The sequence below is a fragment of the Neopsephotus bourkii genome, unplaced genomic scaffold, assembly GCF_033783945.1.
Source record: "Neopsephotus bourkii isolate Nb327-2 ecotype Australia unplaced genomic scaffold, CSIRO-AGI_Nbou_v1 NB_1358, whole genome shotgun sequence".
NCBI lineage: Eukaryota > Metazoa > Chordata > Aves > Psittaciformes > Psittacidae > Neopsephotus > Neopsephotus bourkii.
Genome location: NW_026901837.1, coordinates 2,479,034 through 2,505,474, shown reverse-complemented (window position 1 = coordinate 2,505,474; position 26,441 = coordinate 2,479,034). Strand labels below are relative to the sequence as shown.

Here is a 26,441-nt window from a genome sequence, read left to right as displayed (position 1 = left end):
CACCCAGTGGTGCTCCAGAGCAGGCACTGCATCCGCTGCTCTGAAACATGTGCAGGAAGAGCCTCTCTATCCACCAACATTGGAGGAAGGCAGAGGAGATCAGTCTTGGTAGGCTAAGATGAAGATTTGGGCTCAGTTCACCAGATTTTAACATCGGTGCTGCTGTCAGGTTTCTCTGTTGTTGTCAGCCTTCCTTCCCCAGTACCGCTTTCTACTTTTCAAAGTAGCCATCTTCACAGAATCTCTCTAACTATTCTCTTCATACATTGTTTCATCATTTCAGTGAAGTTTCTTGTGGTTTAACCTTTTCTAGAACTATTGCTCATCGAGTTCAAACTCCCCTTCGCTTTCAATCTGAAATAAAGATAAATCCCCTACCAGTCAGGCCTTCCTACCTAGCCCCATGGCACCATCTTTCTCCAGGCTTTCACTGATAGTGGGTCTCTGGTTTACATTTTGGGGCATTTTGACGTATGTATGCAAATCAAGCAAAGAGGAAAATGCCATCACAGTTCTGGACTTCTAATCTCAGCTGTAGCACCTGGCCATGTCCCCTGTGGCAGACCTCAGAGCTTGCTTGGGCCAGATCCTGCTGTACAGTGGGATAACCAGGTATACCTCCACAACAACAAGACAGTCCATTGCCTTACAGCTGGTGCAGCACCAGTTTTTTGGTACACCTGTAAATAGTTTACTTTTCCCACTGATGCTTCATGTGCAGATGTGGAAGAAGATACCATCTTTCCTTTCAAAAAATCAAGCCAAATTTTCATCCAGTTCTCCCATTCTGCACCAGGCTAAAGCTGAAACTTTGCAAAACAGTACAAACAAGCAAGCAAGCAAACAAACAAAAAGCCCCAAACACAACCATCCAGCCAAAAAAACCCCAAAACATAAAAACTAAAACAGAAAGAAAACCAAATCCAGTTAGCTTCTACTCTTCTTTCCTGAAAACAGGCAACCACTGTGATGTGATAACCCTTCTTTAAGCCTCTGATTTTGTCTGAATAAAACCAGAAGCTTCAACTTGAATTTCAGCAGCCTCCTGTGGGCCCAAACCACTAGGCTTCTTGGCTATTCTGAGGTGCTTCTCAATTTTCTTATTCAAGCTCATCTCTTCAGTAAAACTAGCTAAATAGCCAGAACAAGGCAAAATAACTGTGGGTAGCATTGTGGAGGAGAGTGAATGGTGAGGATGGGGATCTCGCAGAGCAGCAGCCTGTACCTCCCTCTCTCAGTCCCTGTGAGAGTTCTCCTTCTCACCTGGTCTTGGCTTTTAATCTGAAATGCTATTGTGGGCCACAAAATCATAACAACAATAACAGCAACACTTATTATAATAATTTCTCCCCCCTCCACCCAGAAGTAGCACTGACTCCTAGTGAAAAGTTTCAGCATCCCATACAACCAACATTTTCACATTTTCCCGCAAACAACCCCTCCATCCATAAGCATGCAGGTCTGTATGCCTGCTACTGGCCCCATGGTGTTTCTCTCCCTTGTTTTCCCAGCCCCCATCCTGGTTCATTTCAGCCTAAAGAAGAGCAGCATGCTCAGGTGGCCAAACTGTCAGGTAGATTATACTAGGGGGGGGAGGAGCAGAAAACCCCCACCCAGCATACATAAGGAGCAAGCAGGTGAGACCTGGCATAGACCTCAGTGCCAGGAAGCTTAGAACATATCCTTTATCCCCAGCACTGCTGGACACCATTGTTACAGATTTTCTCTATTTCCTACCTTTCCTCCCACTTCAAGGAAAAAGAAACAATATTTTTACCACCAAGATAAGTTTTTCAGCAATAATTGGTAAACTCTTTCAAATAAAACTGAATGGGCATTTTAATTGCTATTTGAAATTCAGGGTCAGAATTTAAGCTTTCAGTGACTTCATCACATATCTGTCCTCTTCTACTTATACTCAAGCATCTCTCAGTTGAATTCCTGTGGGAAAGGGTTCTTTTCCCCCTCCTTTTGAATAAGCAACTTAGAAGTGGCAGCACAAGTGGTTCATGAAAGCTTATAAATATTTGGAGCATAAGCAGGCAACACAAAGTTTTACATTTAACCACGTGGACTCCAAATAAATAGATGAAAATTGCTCTAACCATAGGTTTCAATATCAATCGGCTGATGATAGGATGCAGATCTTTCCAGAGAGGTTGGAACTTGATAGTTATTTCTCTCTGTACTACCCAATTCCTAAACCCCCTATTTTTATGAGGGATATTTTTTGGGGGGGGGGGGGGGGCAAATGTGTGCTTCCATAGAAGATGATTACATTACACAGCCTGAAAGTCTAAAACTGGGAAGAAGGAGTGCAGCAGAGAATGGGAGCATCCTCTCAACACACACAGTTCAGCCGCTGTGCCTCTAGATATTTTGTTATTGTAGGTTGGCTTGAATCTAAGACAGTAATGTTTCAGGAACACTTGGAAAAGTGAGCCAGCTGCAGGGAGGATACCATTACAAATTGAGACACATGTTGTACAGGAATACCAATCTCTTCAAATACCAAAATCGTGTCTGGGGAAGTAAAGCCATGCAGTTGAGTCAGAAGCAGGACCTCATCTGTAATGTGCTGAGAGCTTTCAACTTGCATTAGAGGCACTGAGCGCTGAGTGTGCACAGTACTGCACAGGATCAAACCTAGATATTTAATTAGCTGTAATTTTCTCATGGTAGAAGAAAAAGTCGAATAGTCGAGGGTTCTGCAGAATGTCAGAGGTTACTCTGACTCACAGTTCTCACAGAATGATCACACATGCTTTCAAACACAAACTCTGGTCCTAGGAGTGAAATGCACCTTGTTATCAAAACAGTGTAAATAAGGTAGTGATTAGTAGGTCTCAGTCATGGGACCTCAACTGATGGAGGCACCCAGGAATGTGCTTCAATTGCCTGTTTTGCTCTATAAAAATAGACAGGAGAGACTCAGTAGGTAATCTGGAAACAAAAAGTGCTTCAGAAAGGCTTGCTGGTCACAGTCTGATTTCCTCGTGATTTCTTGCTCAAAAAGCTTTGCTTGAATCTCCCCCTGCTTTTTTAGAAAGAACTTAATTTTATCTTAAAATCTATCGCTCACTGCTTGATTATGTCCATCTTTTTCACAACCACGGTCCCCAAAAGTGTTTGCTTCTTTCTGACCCACTTTCAAGTATTGCTCCTTACACTGAGAAATAGTTTATAAACTCCTAACAGTTGTTCAGATCTCACCGTTCTGCACTGAAGTTGGCTATGATTGTTTCAGGGTCAAGCTTCACAAAGGTTATTAGGTGTTTAGCTCCTTATCAGATTTCAGCAGCAATCAGACACATACTGTAAAGCATGTCAGCCTCTGAATGTAATGGCAACCATTGTCTCAGATGATGTTTTTACAAGGGTTTGTAAACCCTTGTCTGGTTTACTGCTCTGGTTTACTATGGTCTTTGTTGTTAGGGACTCTGTGTTTAATCAGGAGTTGTGCTTTTTTTTCCCCCATAAACTTTCCTTTGGTAGCTCAACAGCACAAGAACAGAGATGGAGAGCTACTCTTCCCTGTGCCTGTTTCACACTTCACACTTTTGAGTGTAGCCCAATCTGATTTGCACCAACTTAAATAAGAGGAGCATTCAGCCTTGTATGTATGAAAGTACCTGGTCAGTCTTTAAAGCCTGGCAAAGAATTATGAGTAACTCATTTCAATATGAATGTGGGTGGTACGAGCTTAGGGAATGGAATGGATTACATGCTTATTTCAGTTCAAATACTTTTCATTTCACAAGACCATTACAACTAGTAAGGGCAAGTAAGCACCAAAAAGATCTCTGAAGTCAGTGATCTCAGACCCTGGGAGTTGACAGGTAGGCTACAGTCTCCAGGAGCTGCAAGGTCTGCAGATTTCAGTCAATTGAGTTATGCCCTTATTTACCCGCTGAAGTTCTGGCCATGTGTTTTATTTGCCAACAGCCCTAGATGCTCACTACCTCTGTAAATCAGACCAGGTGAAATTGTTTTCTAAACTGGATTCAAGAATCGGGTATCGTATTTGAAACATACGCCCTAAAGGGTTTTACAGAAAAGCAGGAGGAACCCACCAGAAATCATCACTTGTTCCTTTGATTCAAAGAGGGTGCAGCGATCTATGGCAGTGTACCACAAGCCTGCTATTTACTGCCACTGAGAAGGAAGTTAGCACTCCCACACCCCGGCAGCAAGATGTGGGAGCTGAAAGCTACCCTGGAAGTATGTCATTTTATACTTCACCATTTTGAGAGCCCTTTTTTTTTTTCCCTGGGAAATCCCTTTTCTGATTTAATGTATCTATCTGAGAAGCTACACAGGCAATTTTGAAATGTAAGATCACGCTGCTAGAGCCAGGCAGCTCTCAAGGGCAAGGCTTCCATTCCAAGCAAATGTGTTTAAGGCTTTGTGGTGTTAGCAGCCTCTCCTCTCCCTCTTTGGATAAATGGAAAATTTCTGTAGGCTCCTGAGAAGCCAGGTGAAGGAAAACTTCTGAACCAGAAGAGTAGGTGTTAAGTGTATGAGTCCAATTACTCTGCTGATTTAAATTAGTTTAGCACCAGTGGAACTATATCCAGTTAAAATTAGCTAAATCTCTGGCCCATAGTACTGTGTCAGTGAAGATGACTAGCATAAAAATGTGTTTAAATATCGAAAATCTGTTTTCAAGTATACCTTTAAGGTCAAATTTTGTCCTGATCATGGGAAGCTGGGCAGGGTAAGGTGCTGGTAGATAGATGCTACTGTGACAGGGGAGCGATAAAAACTCCTAAGGCATAAAGGGAGGTTAATAGCTATGCCCCTTGCTTCAGGAATCCTGACCAGAGCAGGAAATTTTGTGCTGGACCATTATGGGCAGGGGAGCTCACAGTGGGATATATATTACTTCTGAACTAGAGCATTCTGCATGTTGTACATTTTTACAACTACAATGTATGGACTAGACAGATGGAGGTTTGGGCCTATAACTCAGCAGATGCTGACCCCAGGACTTACAGGTAGGTGGCCATACTCCTACTACTTCCATTACTTCTGGAGAAATTCTGCTGACACAAGCAGAGAAACTCCTTCCTTTTCTTACCCCTCTGCCCCCAACATAGGATTAGTGAACACACACAGAAGCTAGTTGTGAGTTTAGCATGTGCCACTTAGTTTTCTAATTTAGTTTATGATAACTGTCATGTTAAGTCCAAGCAGACCCTAGTGTTTGCATTTATTTGCTTTAGGAAACCTTGACACCAGAACTGGAGGGTTAAAACTGATCCCGCCTGGACATAAAGCATGTAGGCAGTCAACACTAACACTGCTAATTTTAGAAACTTGCATTGCTCAAACTTGAAAAAATAACACTCAACAGAATATTCTTCCTAGCTTCATTTCTTTATCAATGTAGGACTTTGGCACGGAGGCATCTTTTACTGGTCCTTCCAACTGCATCAAGCTAGAACAGCTTGACAGTCCACATCCTGATGGAGAGACTAAACTTTAACATCAAGGATTATGTTGCTGATTAGCACTTCCAATAATCAAGTAATTGGGAAATTAAATAATCGAGAGTTTGGCGACTTGCCCGAAAAGGTCACGCTTGCATTGATTCCTTTTCAGAGAGCCCATGTTGCTATTACACAAATTCAATCTGTCTGTCCAGAACTCTAGCGTAAAAATATTTGGCTGATTTCCTTCTTTTCATACAATTTTATGGGAAATAAAATCCAGGAAAAGTTGCATGTTAGGGCAATATGTTCAGATTTTCCAATTAGGGTAGGTGGGGAGCAGAAGAGAAAAAGACAATTCTATGAACTTTTCTGTCTCCTGGGTTAGCGTGGCCAGTGCAATCAATACAAACTTCCAAGGGCCCAAGTCAACACAGTTATTACTTCCGCTCCTACCTTGTTTGTATTTTATTATAATTTCTGAAGAGCTGGGAGTCTCCCATGAGGAATCCTCCCCACAACCAGACTGCCAAAGGAGCTGGGATTTACCTTTTTCCTTCCCCAGGCCTGGGCACATGGGAGGAACTCATGGGCACAGCTGAGGTTAGGGCTGCGGTGCAAGAGGCTGCACTGATGCTGTGCTCCGCTGCTTGTTCCCTCTTGCTTCCTCTGCTCATCCCCTCTGTATAGGCAGGCAGGCTGCTGGGAGGCCAGAAATGTAAGCGGCCTTCTTGCTCCCCTAGACTGCCTATGACCAGCGCTAGCAAAAGGGGGAGGGTCTGCATAAAACCAAAGAGTCCTCACCTCAAATCAGTCATCAGAGCTGCACAAACCACTTGTGCGTGCCTTGAAAGGCTCAAAACCTGTCCGCATTTCACTGTTGTACCCACTGGAATGAGATGGTTATCATGCTGTTTATTTCTGCAGAATATTTTGGGTATCCTCTTTCCCTTGCAGCACACAAGGATCCTGGTCTCACATCTCTTCCTCACAGAGACTACATCTTTTCTTGTGAAGAAAGAAGTGGACGAATACAGACTGACTAATAACCATCACTATGCCATACTATGCTACTGCACAAACCCCAGAGGCATGGCAGACACCCAGGCTGGGCTTTTTAACTTACAGTGTCTATGGAGACATCCATGTCTGTGCCAGTCACACTAAGTTTCCTTCACAGCAGGGAGAAAAAGGCATTCCTAGGGCACAATTTGTCTGAGCTGTCTTAGTTGTTGACTTCAGGATGAGCTCAGCTGTCTCTTTGAAGTGCCTGCTTCTGTAGGTTGATTTTAAAGAGAGTTTAGACAATTAGCTCAGCTGTGTCTTCATTCCAGATGTCTATATTGAGTCAGATTAATCTTGCCTGACAACCTGAAAACTTTTCTGTAAGACAATCCTTACGCTGGGACAAAGGAATACATACAACTCTTGGTGAACAGGAAAATGGTTATTCCTGAGGATAACCACAGTGGCAGTCACTGACATTTAGAGAATACAAAAAGCTGAGGACAGTGAATGATTCTTGTCTTTTCAATGCAGCTTGTTCAGTGTGCCCACTTTTTCTGTCAAATACTACCCGTGAAATGATGTCATATATAATCATGTCAACAGGCATACACAATTCAGTGAAGCCAGAACTCCCTCTGATGTTTTAAGGCTTTGGCTCTGAATGATTCTAAAGCCCTCTTGGGACTGGGACCTCAGAGAGGTGGCATTACTGCAGCCTGGATGGTCCAGGCAAGCATAAATAGATGCTAAGAACGAGCCTGTCGTTCTTAGTACCGCGCCAGTACAGAAACGTGCAAGCCTCTTTCTTAGCACTGGCTTGAAGCAAACCACAGCTATGGGGAGTGTTTGAACAGGTAGGAGAGGAAGGGTTAACCATGGCTCTCCTAAAATTTAATAAAAGAGATGCAGTCAAATAGTGGCCTTCTCTCCAGACCAAATCATTACCCCTACGTAAAAGCATGCATACATTTATGAAGAGACAATCTTTCAAGCTCCAGAAGCGGCACACTGGGGTCTGCAATAAAGATCTCACTGCTGAGAGGGTGTATAGTCCACCCATACCTCAGGGGTGGTTAGGGGGATCCCCACTAGCAGGACTTAGGATTGTGTAAAGATTTTGAATATTCATTCGACCTCTGAGTTATTATATATGTTGTTGAATAGCCCAAGAAAGTTATAGATGTCCTGTGCTCTTACAAATGTATCTTTTAAATGTGTCAGCACATGCCCAGAGCAAAGAATAATGGTTCTGTTCCATCAAAGAAAGTAAATAAATACTGTTTGTGATCAAGGGAAGTAACATATCCAGCACTGCAGCCAGCACGGGGAATGTGGTGTTAACAGATAAAAAGGGAGTTCTGACTACACTGCGGTTTTTTTGATGGTGCAAATAGCTTGCACTGGCAGAGCAGGGAGATATTGCAGTGGCACCGATTTCACAGCATGCGCTGCTATCTATGGTTGTAGGTGCCAAGCACCACTGCAGTCACTATTTGTGCTACCAGGGACAGGGATTTACTGGAGGCTACAGAATATTCCATGGATTGTAATGAAATCTGGCATGTCACCAAGGCACATCCGGCAAGCCGTCAGTATTTTACTGCTGAACAGATTTCTTGCAACACCCACCATTTTCCCTTTTCCTCAAAGATGCTCTCCATGCTTGTGAATCTAAACAAATGCAATTACATTTGTTTCTTGCTCACAGGTTTGAAGCAACAGACATATATTAACCTAACACTTCTACAAAGGTGCTGTTTTATCAGAGGGATTCAGTAGGCTGGGAATAGGGAATGAAGGAGTAATGTGTGTGTCTCTAGAGCAGTGTCCTTGGACAAGCCACTGTTGTTGGCGGACTTACCCCTGTTTCAGCCTTGCTTTACAGCCCTGCCAGGAACCACACACATATACCAACTGCAGGGATGGGGGAAACCTCAGCTGCTTTTCTAAGGTGGGAGACTTGCACCAAAAGCAGGTCTTGCTGTCTTCCAGACAGCAGGCAGTCCCTAAGTGCCAGTATCTGAAGAAGGAAAGCTCAGGGAGAGGGGGTTCAATCCCCCCAAAAACAGCCCAGCTGAAAGCCAGGGTGCGGTCTGGAGACAAACCAGACTAGGATGACTGGAGATGACCATCTGGTAAATCAGTTGGATTTGAGCTAGCAGGAAGCAGCTGGGTCATCCTGCTCTATGCTGTGCTGTAGGGCAATTTCAATCATCAGCATGAAGGCCTGAGCTGCTGCCTAACTCAGCTGGAATAAGTAAGCAGATTAATGGCCCAGACCTAAACCATATCCTAGGCAGAAAACCACTGACTTCGACATACACAACACAATAACTTCACAGCCAGCACTATCATGAAATGTTCTGTGAGCGAAAGTGTAATGAGGCTGCTGATGAATGGAGTACTGACAAGTACAGATGCAATACAACATGAAGAACAATCCTAAAACATAAATACCAATAGTTTTCTGAAAATGCTGATAAGTTGGAATCGGTAACTTTGTGTTTTGCAAAGGCCACATCCACATTAATTTGACCTCAGACCTGAAAATACTCATTCTATTTACACAGAAGGCAGTAGTGATTACACAAACCTTTACTTATTCTGATTTCGAATTCGGAGACACCTCCTTTTCAATGGTGGCTCCAGATCCTCTGGCCCTGTGCTGAGTATTGGTGTTGAGATAATGCACGGTGCAATAGCAGTCTTTTCTGCTGGTTTTGGCACAGGCTGGATCACGCAACCTGTCTTGGGCAGCATCCGCAAAGCATATGCATGGTCCTCGTCTGCTGGATTGTTAAGGTTCGGGTCCTGTTTGTCTCCCCCAGCAAGGGGCTCTTCCCCAGCCTTCTTGCCAGCATCTCCCTCAAGGTGGCAGTTTGAGGCGCAGTTGTTCTCCTTAACAGACTCCAGCTCGCTCACGGCCAGCTCCTCCGGGGGCTGGGGCTTTTTCAGCTCCTGGGGCGGCTCCGGGTTCTTGGAACCCTCTGTGCTCTTCGTGCCATTCACAATGACGTTGCACACCGCTGCACCAGCTTCCAGTCCCAGCGTGCCGGAGGCCAAGGAGACGGGACAGCAGTGAGCTCCGTCACTGCACGGTAACGTTTTTGAGTCAACTGGGCTGCAGTTGTCCCTGCAGTCGCTGCAGTTCCTTTTGTCTGAGCTACCAAAAGCCAGATTTACAACACTGTTAGGTTCACGTTCAACTTTCACTTGGGCGTGTAAAGCCCTGTGGATAACATTGTGCAGCCTAGACCGGTGGCCTACTGTTAGGTCTATCACACCGTCCTGTGGACCCTGTAGCACACTGGGGAAACCAAATTTACTGTTCACTGGACTACTAGGTCTGACAGTCAAGTCAACAACTTCATTTTTACTGTGCTCCTGAAGCACTTGAGCTTGATTTAGGGACTGGCCTGAGCAGCTCGGTGACGAGTCAGAGGATTTGGATGATCCTTGCTTCGACTCTCGGGGGGATGAAGAGCTATTGCTTGGCTTTCCCCCAGATGTTTCATTGGAGGTACTCGGAATGAAGCTTTCACCATTGCTGGAGAAGCCATTGGGGGGTTTGGAGTCGTTGATGTGAGGGATGGGAATGGGAATGGGGATAGGGACAGGCAAAGGGACAATGACAGGATATGGCACTAGTAGAGTCGGGGGTGGCACCAGCGGGGCAAGGGATGGCAATCCAAAGTTCATCATCTGGGGCATAGGCATAGGACCATTTGGCATCATGCTGACAGGGGGAAAGGGAAGACTGGGCAAAGGAGCTCCGGGAGGGGGAGGCGGCAATAAGCCGGGAGGATTCCCAGGCATGGTAGGTGTTGTGGGGGGATGGATATGAGGGGAAAGCATCGGCCTGTGCATGGGGCTAGAGGTCGGACCCATATTTCTGGGGCCACCTGGTGGCGGACCGATTCCAGGAATCATTGGATTTGACAGAGGGCTGTTAGGATTTGAGGCATGGTGAGGCGGCCCGCGAATAAATGGTGGACGGATTTGCTGCATAATTTGCTGCTCCATGAAAATGGGCAGAGGAACTGGCCCACGGTTTGTCATTACCATGGGAGGACTGCGAGGTGGGACACCAATTGGAGGCACAATGCTAGCAGGTGGCTGGACAGAAACTGGTGGAATATTTGGATTCTCACTGATGGGAATAGGTTTGGGAACTGGCGTGGGGATTTTAGTGACAGAGCAGTTGGCAGTGTCAGACGGAGAGGCAGTGGTAGACGCTGATGGTCCAGGACCTTGAATTTGGCCAGCTGCAGACGCTGGGGATGGGGCTTTTCTCCGAGCATCTGCTAGCGGTATATTCCAAGAATCTGGAGTCAGCAGCTGCACCCCAGTGCCTTCTGCTTTATTTTCGACTGGAGGATGTAATGTACTGCACAGTCCAGCTGGAAGATTGGCCTGTGTCTCTTTGTAGAAAATGTCCATTTTGTACTGATTGAGACATTTTGCACTGCAGAACTGAAGCCTTCTTTCCCCGTCCCCAAAATCCAGATACTCTTTTGTGTGTCTTATGTGTTTACACCAGTCACATACCTACAACACAGTAATAAAATCAAATCAGGTAAGAAAAGCAATCTTCTCTTCAGAGTGTTATTTTAAAATTAAATTTTCAGTTGCTTTGTAAATATCCACATTATTTTTCTAGCAAAAAAAAAAAAAAAGTTACATTTGTGAAAACTATATTTTGGGCTTTTTTTGCTCCAAAATATTGGTGAATTGAATGCCACTCCCTTTTCTGGCTCCAATGATCTCAATTATACCTTATACAGTACATTATATATCTTAAACCCATACCACAGATAAGAATCCTCAGCTGGCATAAGCTGTTATAGCACGCATATATAAGTATACAAAATCCGTATGAGTATGGCTGTGATTACTTCTCAGTGGTAATCTAAGCACACCTCTACCATCTGAGATGCCATATTGCGCAAGGAGTATGATAACTAGAAAAGGACTCAGCAAGTTTCTGGAAATGCATGCAAACCATTCCTGCTAAACTTCAGCACACTGTAACATTTAGTATTCTATTAAGGGTATCAAATAATAAGTTGGAAAAGGTGTAGTGTTTTCAAACAGCATCATGAAGCAAAAAGTACCGTTCATCCTTTGCCCTTCATTCCAAGGAGAAACTTGGAAATAGTCAGGACATTTGTGTAAGGTTCGAATAGTCCCAGTTTGTGATGTTTCCGCAAGCTGGAATTATTTTCTGAGCTGGAATTATGTTCTGAGCTGTTTGCCCACTCTTGTGTACGAGTCACTTTGAGTAAAACTTCTTGGCAAGCAAGGGCCTATTTAGCAATTTTTTCAAATTCTATGGCAAAAAGTTTGCATCGCAGGCTCATTTGTGTTTTGTTTCTCTGCTTTCCATTTAATCCTTTTGTGTGTGTGTGTGTTACTATTGGTGTGGTGAAGGCTTAGCCAATTTTTTTTTAAGTAGGGCTGCAGAACTAATTAAGCTGTGAAAGGTTTTCCCAGTTGTAAGCCACTAGACACCAAAGTTCAAAAAATAGTCATTCTAGGCTTCAGAATCCATTACTTCAGAGAAATTATTGTGATTTCATTAACACATTAATTTTGCAACACCAACAGCTCTCACAGATGGTGAAGACATGATCTACAATTCAAATATGACTCTTGTTTGCACAAATGCCTTTCCTTCATATGGCATTTTAAACAAGAATTAATATGAGTAATCTTGCCATAGCTATAAACAGATAAACAGATGTCAGATTTTTCAGTGCCTTACTTCTTTGACAGAATTTTACACACACAAAAACCCCACTTTTGTTATTTACATTAGTTCTCAAAATACTCTACTGACAGAGATTTTTGGTGCTTTCTATTACCATGTTGAGCCTATGACCACATCAGGATACATCCTGGTATTGTTTATTCTGCCTTTTCCAAATAGCCCATATAGGCTTGCTTTGAAATTACTCTATCTTTTGTAGGAAAAAAAAAAAGAATATGATTGTGAAAAGACTGCATTAAAAGGATAATTAATTTTAATAACTATTGGCCATATAAACAATTCAAAACAACATATGTCAGGCATCTGATTACCCATCTCATTTAACTCTCAGCTTTCCTTTAATATAAACAGTGGTGACATTTCCGAGTTTTCAGTAATATATCTTTAATATATATACACACACACGCACACATACACACACTATATGCTATGGCTATTAGCCCATTTATTTTAACTCTGCAACATTTTGGTTATCCAGACGGGTTCTCTCTCCTACCTTCCCTCCTCATTCATGCACTCTCACACACACTGCCTCTCTCTACCACAAGGGTATAGTGCCCTAAAAACATAGACCAAAAGGCTGTCAGATGCACAGAAGGGTCAAGATAAATGCTTCCTTTGCCACAGCTCATGCACCCTCCCTGGGCATGGGGCAGATGGGAAGTGTGAGTGCACCGAGCAAGGCAAAGCAGGGGTACCCCTACTTCAAGGGCTTCCAGCTTTTACCAGGCATCAGCTCTCCCTCTGCTTCCTGCAGTGGCCCTGCTCAGCAGCCATCACAGACGGCACTGGTGCTGGGTAAACCCTCACTGCAGATAGTGCAAACACGCAGCAGTGGGCACTGAACCAGCCTGGGTATTTGGCACAGGTATGGGTTTTGCCAACCACCTGGCAAGTCAGCACAGATGGAAACATCTTGACCTCCTGAAATTTTTTGGCTTCCACTCTTTTTCAAGCAGACAAAAGGGGAATTTGTGTGTCTACACCACAAATTAGTATGGTACTACTTAACTCAATAAAGCTGCTGAATTTACCTTAATTTTTGATCAAGAGCTCACTGCAGTAGTCATAAAATGCTATCTATTTTGCATGTATGGAACCAGAAAATACACCGCCATGCTCCTTCTACCACTTGCAGGATATGCTCTTGCCTCAGGGCTATGCAAAGAGCCAGGGGGTCTCCACGTGTACCCCAAGAGATGCACAAGGAGGTACCAGGAGCTCCCAGCCATCTCCTGGGACAGGCTGGGGCAGGATGAAGCCCACCCATCTTAAAGGTCTTTTCCAGCCTAGTCAATTCTATGATCACCCACAAAAACAGTGTCTACTTGCAGAGAAAAGATGGAGACAGGCCCCAGGGGCAGCTGCTGTATGAAATGAGGCAGGACTTCAGATGCAGCTGCTTCCCTGATTTAGTCCTGGGATGGTGCAGCTAAGACCTGTCCTTCCTTTGGGGCAAAGGAATCAAACCAACTTGTAAGTCTGCTGCAACAGAAGCAGCAGAGAAATATGAGAGAGTAAACCCAGCCTCCTTATCTTTGTAGGAAGAGCCCCCTCAGTGACTTTAATTTAACAGACTGGAAGAAAAATACAGCCCCTGAAAAACTTTTGGCATCTTTTCTAATAATTTAATTTTATTAGTTATCAGTTGAAACATTCACTAGAATACTTCAGTGTTTTATTGCTGTATTGATTTGTTTTTCTCAAGTGGGCTCCTTTGTCACCCCTAGCTAAACAAATATTTTCTCTTCCTCGGTAAAATATTTAGAAATCCTGTTTAGAAATTCTCTACTGATTTCTCCTGTTTTCAATAATTCACTGAGGTACAAGAAACTCTGAAGTCTGCTTGCCTCACATATTGATCACAGACCGTTCTGTATATTTCATCATTAGATAAAATTAATTAAAGCCACAGAAATTAAAGGCAGCAATTCTGTTCCTCTGAACACCCTGGATGAACCAAGTATCTAATAATTATCTCATTGATTTTATGCAACACCTCGAGCGTTGAAGTTAATGTCAGTGAGAAATGTCTACCTATGATATGCACCATTTCATTAATATCTGTCCGTCCGTCCATCCATCCATCCATCCATCCACCCATCCATCCTTCCATCCGTCCATCCATCCATCCATCCATCCAATCAGTCTATGTTACTTATATAAGATACGAGTATAAAATGTGCATGTTGTATGCAGGTAATATGACACCTTATAAGACCATAGTAAAAATCAGATAAACAGTCCCTACAATGAGGAGGAAATTACTGGAGGAGAAAAAATGTCACTTAAGAATTAATGAATCAAGTCTGTCTTACAGGATTGATCATTTAAGATGAGGTCAATGAATTTATGATACAAATGGCTATATCACTAGAGGTAATAAAACAGAGTAATATCATTCATTTTACATCTAACTAATGACGTGCTCAGAGTAATTACAGACTTCTTCTAAAAGCCTGCACTGATTAGTTCAGATGTGATAGGTGAAACATATATATCTTTCCGTTCAATAAAATAACATTTTCCTATCTGAAAACACATCCAACGTCTTTTTTTTTTAGTACTTGCATTCCACACAGAACATAATCGTTCTTTACAACCAGATCAAAATCTCTCTTCATTTATTCCTTCTGTTTCCCTTTTCCTGCCTTATCCTTTACCTTCACCATATGACCGAGAGAAAAGCTAAATTGTTGCAGGCTCTTTGTTAACACTGCACATTGGATGTGGTAGTGCTTACACATGGGAGTAGCTCCCTGGGTTTCACTGGGATTTGTCACTAGAGTTAATGCTGTGGGATCACATATGGAGGGCTTGACTCAGCACCCATGGAAAACAATGAAGAGTTTCCTCTTTAATGCAATCAGTTGGCTTTGGGTCTGACATTTTCAAGGCCAGGTTGGACAGAGCCTTGGGTCGCATGGTTTAATGTGAGGTGTCCCTACCCATGGCAGGGGAGTTGGAACTAGATGATCTTAAGGTCCTTTCCAACTCTAACTGTTCTATGATTCTATGACATTTAACTCCTCACTCACCCTGTAATCAGTGGGAGCCTTGCCCTTGACCTCAACAGGAACAGAGGCACGGCCAGGGATTTTGGAAGGAACTGGCAGAAATACAGAAGAAGAAAAAGTCACAAGGCTGAGTTTCAGACATCTCCTGACAAACGGGTGAAGCAACCATTTTGTACATTTCTACCCAAAAGGAGGTGGGACCTGCAGCGCAGGGACTGACAAGAAGCGTGAACATTTCCAAGATAAAAAGTCAGACCTTGCAAAGTGCTAACAGTTCCCCTACACTTCTTCACCTCCCTTGGAAGATACTCATAGGACTGCTCTTGGGCAAGCACACTTCACACCACCAATGCCAGAATACAAACCCTGAATGAAAGAAAGATCAGTAATAAGATAACTGCCTATCTCATTCAGCTGTAATGCAACAACCCTCAAGAAGATTAAATTTACCTAACTGGGGCATGTCCAACGCTAAACAACAGAGCGAACATTTCCTTCAGTACATTTAATGTATTTATGTTTTAGTGGCGGCTTGCCAGTATGCTACTTATAAGCTCAATGACTTGATATCATTTATCCACTTTCCTGTGAAACATGCAGCAATCTACACCAGGAGACAACTCAGGAGACACTGCATCAGCAGAAACACAACTCGCACCCAATACGGGAACACCAGGGAAGCCAGGACCAAGGGATCCTGTAATACTTGAATTTCTCTAGCACAAAATGGGGAGAAAGCCATTCCTGTTGGCATCCGTATCTTTATTTTGATAGAAACATCCAAAGCAGAGGACAGACGTGGCCATGAGGTTGCCCTGTGGGCACAACAGGGCATCCTGCTGTGCTTAAAAGGGACATATTTGGGCTTCAGGCACAAGGTAATTAATACTTTACTCGATCAGCTGTCAAATGCAGGCACAAAGTTCATCCATTACTGCAGCACACCCCTAACCTCTGAATAATAATCTACACTACTTCATTAAGCAATACATTTGCTAAAATCTGTCTGCAGAGGTATTTACATCTGCCTGAGAGAAACCAGAAATGAGTGCCGTGCAGACACCACCGCTGTGATGAAAGAGAGCCTATGCCTTACACACAGCGCTTTGGACAGGTATCAGCTCCCTGCTTAATGCTTAATGAGAAGACAGAAAGGGATCACGAGAGCAAAGACAGTCCATTTTCAACTTCTTCAGAACCAGAGGGTGACTAACCAATCTCCTCTCCTTGCTCAGGAAAAGGCTGTCATGTGGCATGTTGCACAAGGGAGGGCTGCATCGCTTCCTGAGGACCTGCCTGACCAATTTGGTGGCCTTTTATGATGGGGCTACAGAACTGATGGACAGGGGTAGAGCAGTTGATGTCATCTACCTGGATTTGTGTAAAGTGTTCAACACTGTCCCACATGACATTCTTGTCGAGACATCAATTTGATGAATGGACCACTCGGTGGATAAAGAACTGGCTGGATGGCCACACACAAAGAGTTGTGGTCCATGGCTCAATGTCCGGCTGGAGACCAGTAACGAGTGGTGTCCCTCAGGGATCGGTGTTGGGACCGGTCTTGTTTAACATCTTTGTCGCTGACATGGACAGTGGGATTGAGTGCGCCCTCAGCACGTTTGCCAATGACACCAAGCTGTGTGGTTCGGTTGATACGCTGGAGGGAAGGAATGCCATCCAGAGGGACCTTGACACGCTTGTGAGGTGGGCTGAAGCCAAACTCATGAAGTTTAACCATGCCAAGTGCAGGGTCCTACACCTGGGTCGGAGCAATCCCAGGCACAGCTACAGGTTGGGCAGAGAAGAGATTCAGAGCAGCCCTGCGGAGAAGGACTTGGGGGTGCTGGTCGATGAGAAAATGAACATGAGCCGGCTTCAGTGTGCGCTTGCAGCCCAGAAAGCCAACCGTATCCTGGGCTGCATCAAAAGGAGTGTGACCAGCAGGTCGAAGGAGGTGATCCTGCCCCTTTATTCTGCTCTCATGAGACCTCACTTGGAGTATTGTGTGCAGTTCTGGTGTCTCAACATAAAAAGGACATGGATCTGTTGGAACAAGTCCAGAGGAGGGCCACAAGAATGATCAGGGGACTGGAGCACCTCCTGTATGAAGATAGGCTGAGAAAGTTGGGGCTGTTCAGCCTGGAGAAGAGAAGGCTGCGTGGAGACCTCATAGCAGCCTTCCAGTATCTGAAGGGGGCCTATAGGGATGCTGGGGATGGACTCTTCATTAGGGACTGTAGTGATAGGACAAGGGGTAATGGGTTAAAACTTAACCAGGGGAAGTTTATATTTGATATAAGGAGGAAATTCTTTCCTGTTAGGGTGGTGAGGCACTGGAATGGGTTGCCCAAGGAGGTCGTGAATGCTCCATCCCTGGCAGTGTTCAAGGCCAGGTTGGACAAGGCCTTGGGTGAGATGGTTTAGTGTGAGGTGCCCCTGCCCATGGCAGGGGGGTTGGAACTTGATGATCTTAAGGTCTTTCCCAACCCTAACCATTCTATGTTTTTATCAAAGATGCCCAAACATGGGACTGAAGATCACCAAACCCTTGCCTCCTGGCATAAAATCCATGTATTCAGTTTGCTCCCTTTTCCCACTCTGGTATAACTGCTGTCTCTTCATATATGCTCAGGCATACGTTCTGGCTTCACAGACACCACTGCACATTTCCCATATCCCATTCTGGCCCTGGTTGCCTTTCTTTTTAGCCCAAGCTGGGTCTCAGAACCTTCCCTGTAGTTTCCAACCCTGCCTCCCACCCAGGATGTGCAGGGCATGGAGGGAGAGGTTCCCACCCGATCCCAAAAGCTGCAAGGCAAGGAGACAACCCTCCTCCCCCTGGACACAGCCCTGCCTTGCAGCCAGGAGAGAACCTGACACACCAGACATATGTTTTTCAGCAAGGGCTCAAGGTTTCTGAAGCCTGACAACATTGGATGCAGCAGCAATCTAGAAATTAGGAAGTGGCTTGAAACACACATACAGAGGTTTGTAGTAAACAGCCAAATGAGTCACAACTAGTGCTCTTGCTCACAGCTCAGTCAGGCACTTTGCAGATCATCCAGCAGCTGCCGTGGCATGGACACCATGGCTCCTTGCCGAGCAGGGCCCCTTGTAAGGCTGTGAAGTGCTGCCAGCAGGACACCAGGGGAAAATTCAGTCTATCATAAAGAAAGAAGCCTAGGTCTGCATGTCCTGAAGTGTCTTGATGTGCCTAGCTATCTTTACAGGGAAAAGGAGAGTGAAACCTCTTTCAGATGTCATGCCAGCATCCCCAGCTTGTTGGGCAACATAGCTACTTGCTCCCTCCCTTCCTTCCTCCATTTATTCACCACCAAAGCTCCTCTTCAGAGCAGACCACCTAAAAGGTAATGGTAATTTTTAAACAAATCCCCTAAATCCTGCACATGGCCCCATCTCTGCAGTCTGCTGCATGGTCAAGCACAGAGAAACTGCTCAGCTGTTAGCACACAAACACATAGTGATTTGTTTGACATTAAGATTGTTCCGAGGCACTGGAGTTCCTTTTAGCATTTCCCGACTCAGAAAAAGGAGTAGTATTAAGCAGTTCAAGATATGCACCCTGCTGTGCCGATGGGAAAGGTGAGCAGGTGAAAACTGCAGAAGGACATGGTCATGCTCAGCTCAGATGTGCTGGGTCAGAGTGAGGAAAAGGAGGGCACTATGTTCCACCCAGAGACAATGGCAAATGACAAACTCCTTTGAGAGGTTAGCGATAAGAAGCATAATGGAATTGAAATCCATAATTTAAAGGCTTTTTTGCTTATCCTACTGCTGATGTGCTTGCTTCCCAGCTAATTGAGTTATCACAAAAGGTATTCAGCTGCCAGCACCCTGCGCCAAGCGATGGAGTGGCTGCAGCCTTGCCAGAAGCTGCACAACCTGCTGCTGCTTACCAAGGTGTCACACATTTCCATACCCAATCCTCCTCCAAAACACCCACCGTTGACCTGCTTCCTCCCAAGAGGGACTGGGTAGCCTGGAGCATGGACAGCGGCTGAGCAGGGTGTGCAGGGGTCTGCGTGTCTGGCACCACAGCTGCTGCATGCTAGCCCATGGGCAGGAAGCTTTGGTCCAGGAGTCCCTGTCAAAGGATGCAGACTGCCCCCAGAAGGGGAAGGCAGTTTACAGCATGTACTTGCAACACGACTATGACCAGGTTCCCCCACCTCAGCTGGGAATTGATGCTCTTTTGCTGCCCAGTGCCAAACAATACTGGCCATAGGCATATCCCAAAGTGTGGCTCTAAGCAGTTATCTAGACTCCATCAACCATTTTTGATGTGCTTACTGCAAGATACTCAGCATATTTATTGTAGCAGGGTTTTTCTGTCCAAGATGGCTCATGATAATTTTTTATAAAGATTGTTCCATTTGAATGATTATTACAAAAAATAAATGAAAAAAATATCATTCCAGCTGAAACCTGCTGCGAAGGAAGCCCGAGGCAGGCTCTAACACACTGTGAATGCGGTTACAATATAGCTGGTAGCGATGCTAGGTGTGAAGGAAAACAGATTTTTACAATGTTTGGAGCTTTGTGCAAAAACAGTTGACAAAACAGAACACTGCAGTTGCCTACAACTTCAAACTGTCCTGTGACAAGTTTCTCTCTGTTTAATAGAGATCAAAGCTTGCTTACTTATATGCTTTTCCTTTCCCTGCTGTAACCGTCCTAAGCTTCTTGTCCTCCCAGAAATCCCTACCATAGTTTTCTGAGGAGTGAACACTGACTTCATGCCATTTAAATGCAAGACCCACTCCGTCTCCATTTTTCATCCTAATTATGTGAAAGTCTAAGCTACATGAAGCATAAGGAGAAAATACAGTTATTTGGCAATTAATGGCTAATGATAAATTGATTTCATTTTTTGAATCATTGCAGTTGTCATCTGTGACATTTAAAACACAGTTTTTTTCAAAGCCCTTGTGTTCCTTTGTGTTGGGGGGCTATTCAATGCTCCCAGCCAAAAGCAATGAATGTAAGTTATGCTAATGCTCGGTGGAAATCCAGGTTGGGTCTTGTTTCATCAGAGTGGCTACATATTTGATTTTGTATATAAACAGCTGAGCTCCGTATTTTCAACTTCAGGCTGAGGCTTTGAAACCACAGGAGGAACTTTGGATCTGAAACCATTGGTGAAGCCCACAATATGGTGGGCGAAACTTCAGGGAGAATGAATGTGGTGTGAGGTGCAGCTTGCCAAGAGGGAAGTTCTTCTCCCCAGAAACCTTGCTGGCTGAAATAACACTGAATGGGACAATAACAGCATTTAAACCTGGAAATCCTTGATGTGGGGTTTTTACACTTGTGCCACACAAGATCTGATTACAGGGCACATGGGCACTGCTGCTTCAGTACTGGCTAAAGCCACCACTCCAGCAGTGACTGAAGTCCTAAATACAGCTGAAATTATGCAGAAGATAAAAGGAGGGCAAGAGCAGGGGAGAGAGGTGGGGGGTTAAATGCCCTCAGCAGGTCAGACAGGTTGTCTTGCCAAGACTCACATTTCAGAGGTATGTAGACTGTCAGAAACCTCATCCCACTGTGAGTCCATTGGCCTTTGAGCGTGCAAAGAGACTGTGGGGCAGAGCAAACCCTGTCTCCAGGCATCGAGTTCCAAGCTCAGCTCTCAAGCTTGCATCAAGCCTGAAGCTCATGAGATGGCTGCCACAGGTCTGCAAGCAGCAGCCCAACATTTGTGTAGGTCATGCCCACACAAGAGGCAGTTCCTCTTCCAGACTTAACCTGGTCTGACAGGAAACCATTTAAGTGTCTCTGTAGCCTCCTTCTTGGTGAGACTAATTTGAGGGCTGGGATCTGCAGAGTCAACTGAGTGTCTCCATCATGTTCCTTATAGTTCTTAGCTCATGGGTGGCAGTAGGAGAAGCCAGCTTGGCAGACAAGTGGTACAGACATATTTGCTGGTCAGGCAAGCAGCTTGATTTGGGTTATGTGGGCATTGGTCACCTTGATGTCTGACAACTGATTTCCAGCCCATGACTTCCCATCATGTGCAATCTCAAATTCCCTTGGTTCTGAAATGATCTGGGGTTGTTCAGCCTAGAGAAGAGAAGGCTCAGGGGAGACCTTACAGCAACCTTCCTAAAGGGGGCCTGAAAGAATGCGGGAGAGGGACTTTTTACAAGGGCAAGTAGTGACAGGGCAAGGGGGAATGGCTGAAACTGAAAGAGGGGAGATTTAGATTAGATAGTAGGAAGAAGTTATTTGCTGCAAGGGTGGTGAGGCACTGGAACACGTTGCACAGAGAAGCTGTGGCTGCCCCATCCCTGCTCAAGGCCAGTTTGGATGGGGCTTGGAGCAACCTGGTCTAGTGGACAGTGTCCCTGCCCATGGCAGGAGGTTGGAACTAGATGAGCTTTAAGGTCCCTTCCAACCCAAACCATTCTATGATTATGTGATTCTATGATCCTTAAGCTGTTAGTGCCACAGTGAGAGTTTCGCTTCTTCCTAAAGATGATGCAAATGTACCTCCTCAAACTACTTTCACTACAGTTGTGCAAAGTACTGGCAGTGAAAAGCGTCATAAACACCTTGAGAACAGGACCAGAACTGCCAGCTTTGAATATTCAGGAAGGCAAAAGAAAGATATCAACACCAGAAGCTGAAAAAACATTTCTGGGGCTTAGAAATACTCCCTCAGTGTCCAGGGCCTGCTGTTTCTTTGAGGCAGCAAGGGAAGGTTATACTAGGAAATACCCCTCCTTCCTCTTCCTCAGAGAGTGGAAATTCACTTCTTTCTTCAGCAGCACATATACCCTCCATGTTGTTGGAGAACCTTCTGCACAGTTTACATTTTTATATGCTCAGCTACAGGAGGCAGAAGAGCAGCTTCTCCATTCCCAGGGTGCCCAAGTTATGGGGTCCCACCAGTGCCCAAGCTAAGAACCATTGCTGGCCCCTCTTTAGGGGACAGACAACAGGACCATCACTGCTGCCATGCCATGAGCTCCTTACTCCTATACGGGGGCTAGGGAGATCCTGCTCCTTGAGAGAATAGGTCCAAACACCAGCCAGAGAAGGTTTCTTCTGTGGAGTAGTTGTCAACCAGTGCATTGAGGAAAGAGCCTGTACGCACCAGGCTTTGCATTGCTCCCTGCATCCAGCCCCAGCAACAAGGAAAAGAAAGGAAAATTGAGAGCAGTTAACACTCTGTTTCTATCAAATTCTTTTGAGAATTATGGATGCTGTTAAGCACAGGAAGACTTAAAGCTAAAAGAGGAAAGGGGCACTTCACTAGCTTTACGTAGTATCTCACTTACTGAGTGACTAAAATCTCTCCAAATGAGAAAGCTGCTAGCAAGTCTGCAGATGACTTCAGAAATCAGATGAAGATTTATGTTCTCTAATTAATTCACCTTTTTGATTCAGTATCTGAATAAACATGTTCTCCCTTCTTTTCTGAACAAAACTTTATTCTCATCATATAGCAAAGTAACATTGTGAGATGGAAAATAACCCATGCGGCTCATCTGTCTAGAATTTCTGTCTAGTAATATCTTATATGTATTTTTTCTCCAGTATATTTTCTTTTTAATATTCAAGACAATATAAAAATAACAATAAAACCCCCTCCATTATTATTCCAGGCTTATAGGTTGGTTGACAAGAGCGTTAAGTGTAATAATGAGGAGGTCTGAGGGGCAGGTTAATGTTTTTTGCTAACACATGATGCTTTTAGCCAAAGGCATCGCTGGAGGCCAACACCACTTCCCCTGGATCAAATTCATCACTGAACAGCCATTAAATCACTCAGACTTAAACATAATATTAATGGGTGTAGAGAATATTACTGTAATCCAGATTTGAAATATCATTAGTCTGTAGAATAGCAAGTAGGAATGCAATCTGAAACCCTGAGAAATTATTTACCTGTAATGAAGGGTTCTAAGTCTAATTTCTCTCTCACCTCTGCCATTTAACAGTGGCATAACTCGCACAGATTTGTGTTGTTTCTTCTGATTTATGCTTGTACAAGCAAGAGGCTTACAGAATAGAAGTCTTTGGGTGCTTTGGGATATACACACATATGGTTTTTTTCCACCTCTCTTAGGTCAGGGATCTTCAGCATTTATTATTACACGTTAATCTTTATCATGCAATAATATTTACAGGCAAGGACCATTACACTATGTGCTCTAACATATACATGGCCATAGTGTGGGCTGCAGCAGAACTGGTTGGGTCTCAGTGCCTACCTGAGGCAGACTCCCCACACAAAATTCCCCACCTTTCCCAAACATATAAAATCCTTGAAAGACTTCATCAGCTGATTACTTGGAAAAATTATGTTAGGGAAAGATTGACTTGACCGTTAGTAAAAAAGAATTTAAAAAAAATCAAAACTTTCCAAGAGGAGCATTGCTGAGTTTTAGTCTATAGAGCTTTGAAGGGAGTCAAAACTGTTCCAGATTTGAATGCGTGTGATTCACACTTTGAGAATTGCTGGTTTCGCTGCTGGTAATGGTACGCACCAGCCCCCATCCCAGAATACATTCAGTTTAAAGAGCAGCCCTCTCTCTGGAAACCACATTTGATTAGAACAACTCTGGGCCAGATCCAAAATCTGCCTGGATCAAGGAAAAGTGTGTCACATCAGTTTCAGCCCAGGACTGAGACGTGTCACATCGCTTGCAGATTGGGCATAGAGAGTGGAATTCATTTTCCCATTTCCTCTGGAGTTGGGGGCTGGAGAAGACGAAGCCAAGCAGGGGAAATTGCTCTGCCGCACACAGAGGAAGCATTCTGTGTCCTCTACTTTCTCTTGCTGCAAGGCACTGGTCCTGGATGAAACCCAGAGCCTGTTGGTACAGACCCAGCTCCCCTTCCCGCTTCTATTAGCACAAAATCACCAGTGGAGAGAAGCTTATTTTGAGCATCTGTTAGGTTCACTGTTGGGTACTCCCATATGGAGCAGGTAAGACTGAAATAAGGGCCAGGTAAATGAAGAGACAGGGACTGCAACAGTCTGCACACCCTCCAAATAGTGAGGGAAGAAGAAAGTGAAGAAGAGAGGAAAGGCGAAAAGAGGAAAGGAAAAGAGAAACAAGATACAGAAAAACAGAAAAGAAGAAAGAAAAAAAGAAAAAAAAAAGTACTGTGTGTCTGGTAGGTAGGACTTACCATGGTTATCATGGACTCTAGCTATCTTAAACCACTGTTTTCCAGGACTTTAGCCTTAAAAATAATAAATGAGGAGTTATAAAGGTCTGAAACTGAAGCCTAGAGCCAAACATATGGTGAACTAATGTGTGTGAAAACTTCCTTGTCTTCTTCTGCTAATGCCCCTCTTGTTTTACTAAGAATATTCCTGCCATGAAGCTGGGCTTCCTCTGACAGGACTCACCAGCTGTGAGGGTGGTGGAGAGCAACCAGCTTAACTCGTGACCAATGCCCGAGAGAAGGAGGACCAGCCTTTCACATACCCTGCTGACTGCTATGATGCTTTTGTCAGACCCAAAACTCTAGTTCTCAAGGAATAGAAAATGCACCTTATTCCTTGGTGATTTACATCTACCTCTTTCTAAGTAGGGTACAGATGTAAAATGAAAAAATGTCCCACTAGGTTTTTCCTATGCAAATGAAAAGGTCTTACTTATCCCTGTTTAGAAAGTCTTTAGCACTGAAGCATACCTGACACCCAGCTATTTACATAAATCAGATCTATTTTTAGTAACTCTGGGATCAATCTGGGATAACTCCACTGAAGCCAGTGTTGTTTTTTTTCAATCTAAATCATGTAACTGAGAGTTGAATTTGGCACAAAGTATTAATTTCTCACCAAAGAGGGTACATTACAGGAGAAGGCATCAGACTATTCGGTAAAGAACACAATTACAGAGGATCCTTTAGTAACGCATTGTGCTACTGTAGATGGCACTCATCCCTTGACTGTACATATGATGCACACTGCAACAGCATAGATTTTATTACGTAAGTGCATCATGGCAAACCCTTTCATGCTTACAAGATCATGCAGCTGATTTTCTCATTGCATGAGAGGCACAACAAAGCAGCTATGTGGAAACTGCACATCAGGACAAGAGAAAATGTACTTAAACCCTCACCCTGCAAGGGTCTGAAGAGTGCCATGCTCTTTAGACTCCTACTCAAAGAGGGCTATACTCTGTCTTGCTTTCTCCAGGCTGTTTTGCTTCTCTAGGTCTTTCCACAAGACTTCTTCTGACAATTTCACTGGGTGGAGCACCGGTGGAAATATTCCTCATCAAACTGAGGCCTGGCTGGCAAATGAAGACCAGTAGACACGATGCACAAAGACTCCTAACTGTGTATTTGTTCTGTGTAACTAAAGTGTTTGCTTTTCTTTTAAGGGCTTTTATTTAGATTTATTTTAACACCCTCCTCATCCAGTATGCACAGCAGTAAAAGAAGGAAGGTTATGTAGCTAGGATGCTGAGATGGGACTTGACAGATTGGCATTAATCATTCCCCACAAACGGAAAATTCCTGAGTAACTTTGGACCAGGGGCAGGCTAGGCAGTGAAATAATCCAGACAACCCAGTTTTAGGTATTTAATTTGATTGCCCAGCTCAGGTCTGTGGACAGAATTAGGCATTTCAGGAGGGTGGAACCTAACTGGTCCCATCAGAACTCTCTCCATCCACTGCTGACAGCACAAAGCATCAGTGAGCTCCATCAGTTTTCTAAAGCTGGGAGGCTTCTATGTCCTCTACTTTCAGTCTGTATCTTTGATCCACCTTTTAAAAGGGGTAGAAGACTTTGCTTCATCTGACTAGCCCACTTAGAGCATGAGGTGTTTGAAATGGGAATCAGGTTGACCTACATGTGTGTACAACATTCAGTACAATCAATCACACACAGCAGGTGCCTTGAACCACCACCATCAACCAACTGAAGTGCAACATTACTATGGGGCTCTTTCCACTGTGGGATCAGGAATCCCACAGGGCTTTGGCCAAACCCTGACTTGAGGATTTGGTTCTGTGTGGCTAGGTACAGATGTGTGCACACTTCTGCACTCATACACATCTTGCTACATGACATGTTACATGGAATGACTGATTGCAGGATGCAATGTAGTAATGGGGGAAAGGAAGACGGAGTTAAGTATAGTATATTTACTAGTAGATATGACTGAGAATATTGACTGTTCTTCACATCCACCAGGCACATTTATTACCCTGTGA

The 26,441-nt window shown here is 44.2% G+C and overlaps 1 protein-coding gene across 3 annotated transcripts in view; it reads right to left on the bottom strand.

The window, feature by feature from the left end:
• SOBP (sine oculis binding protein homolog) overlaps positions 1 to 26,441 on the bottom strand; it is a 119,945-nt gene that overhangs the window by 8,741 nt on the left and 84,763 nt on the right. For all 3 annotated transcript variants that reach the window (XM_061366759.1, XM_061366760.1, XM_061366761.1), the window contains one exon: positions 9,034 to 10,988. In XM_061366759.1, the coding sequence (XP_061222743.1) occupies positions 9,036 to 10,988 (1,953 nt within the window). In that variant the 3' untranslated portion in view covers positions 9,034 to 9,035. The remainder of the gene's footprint in view (positions 1 to 9,033; positions 10,989 to 26,441) is intronic.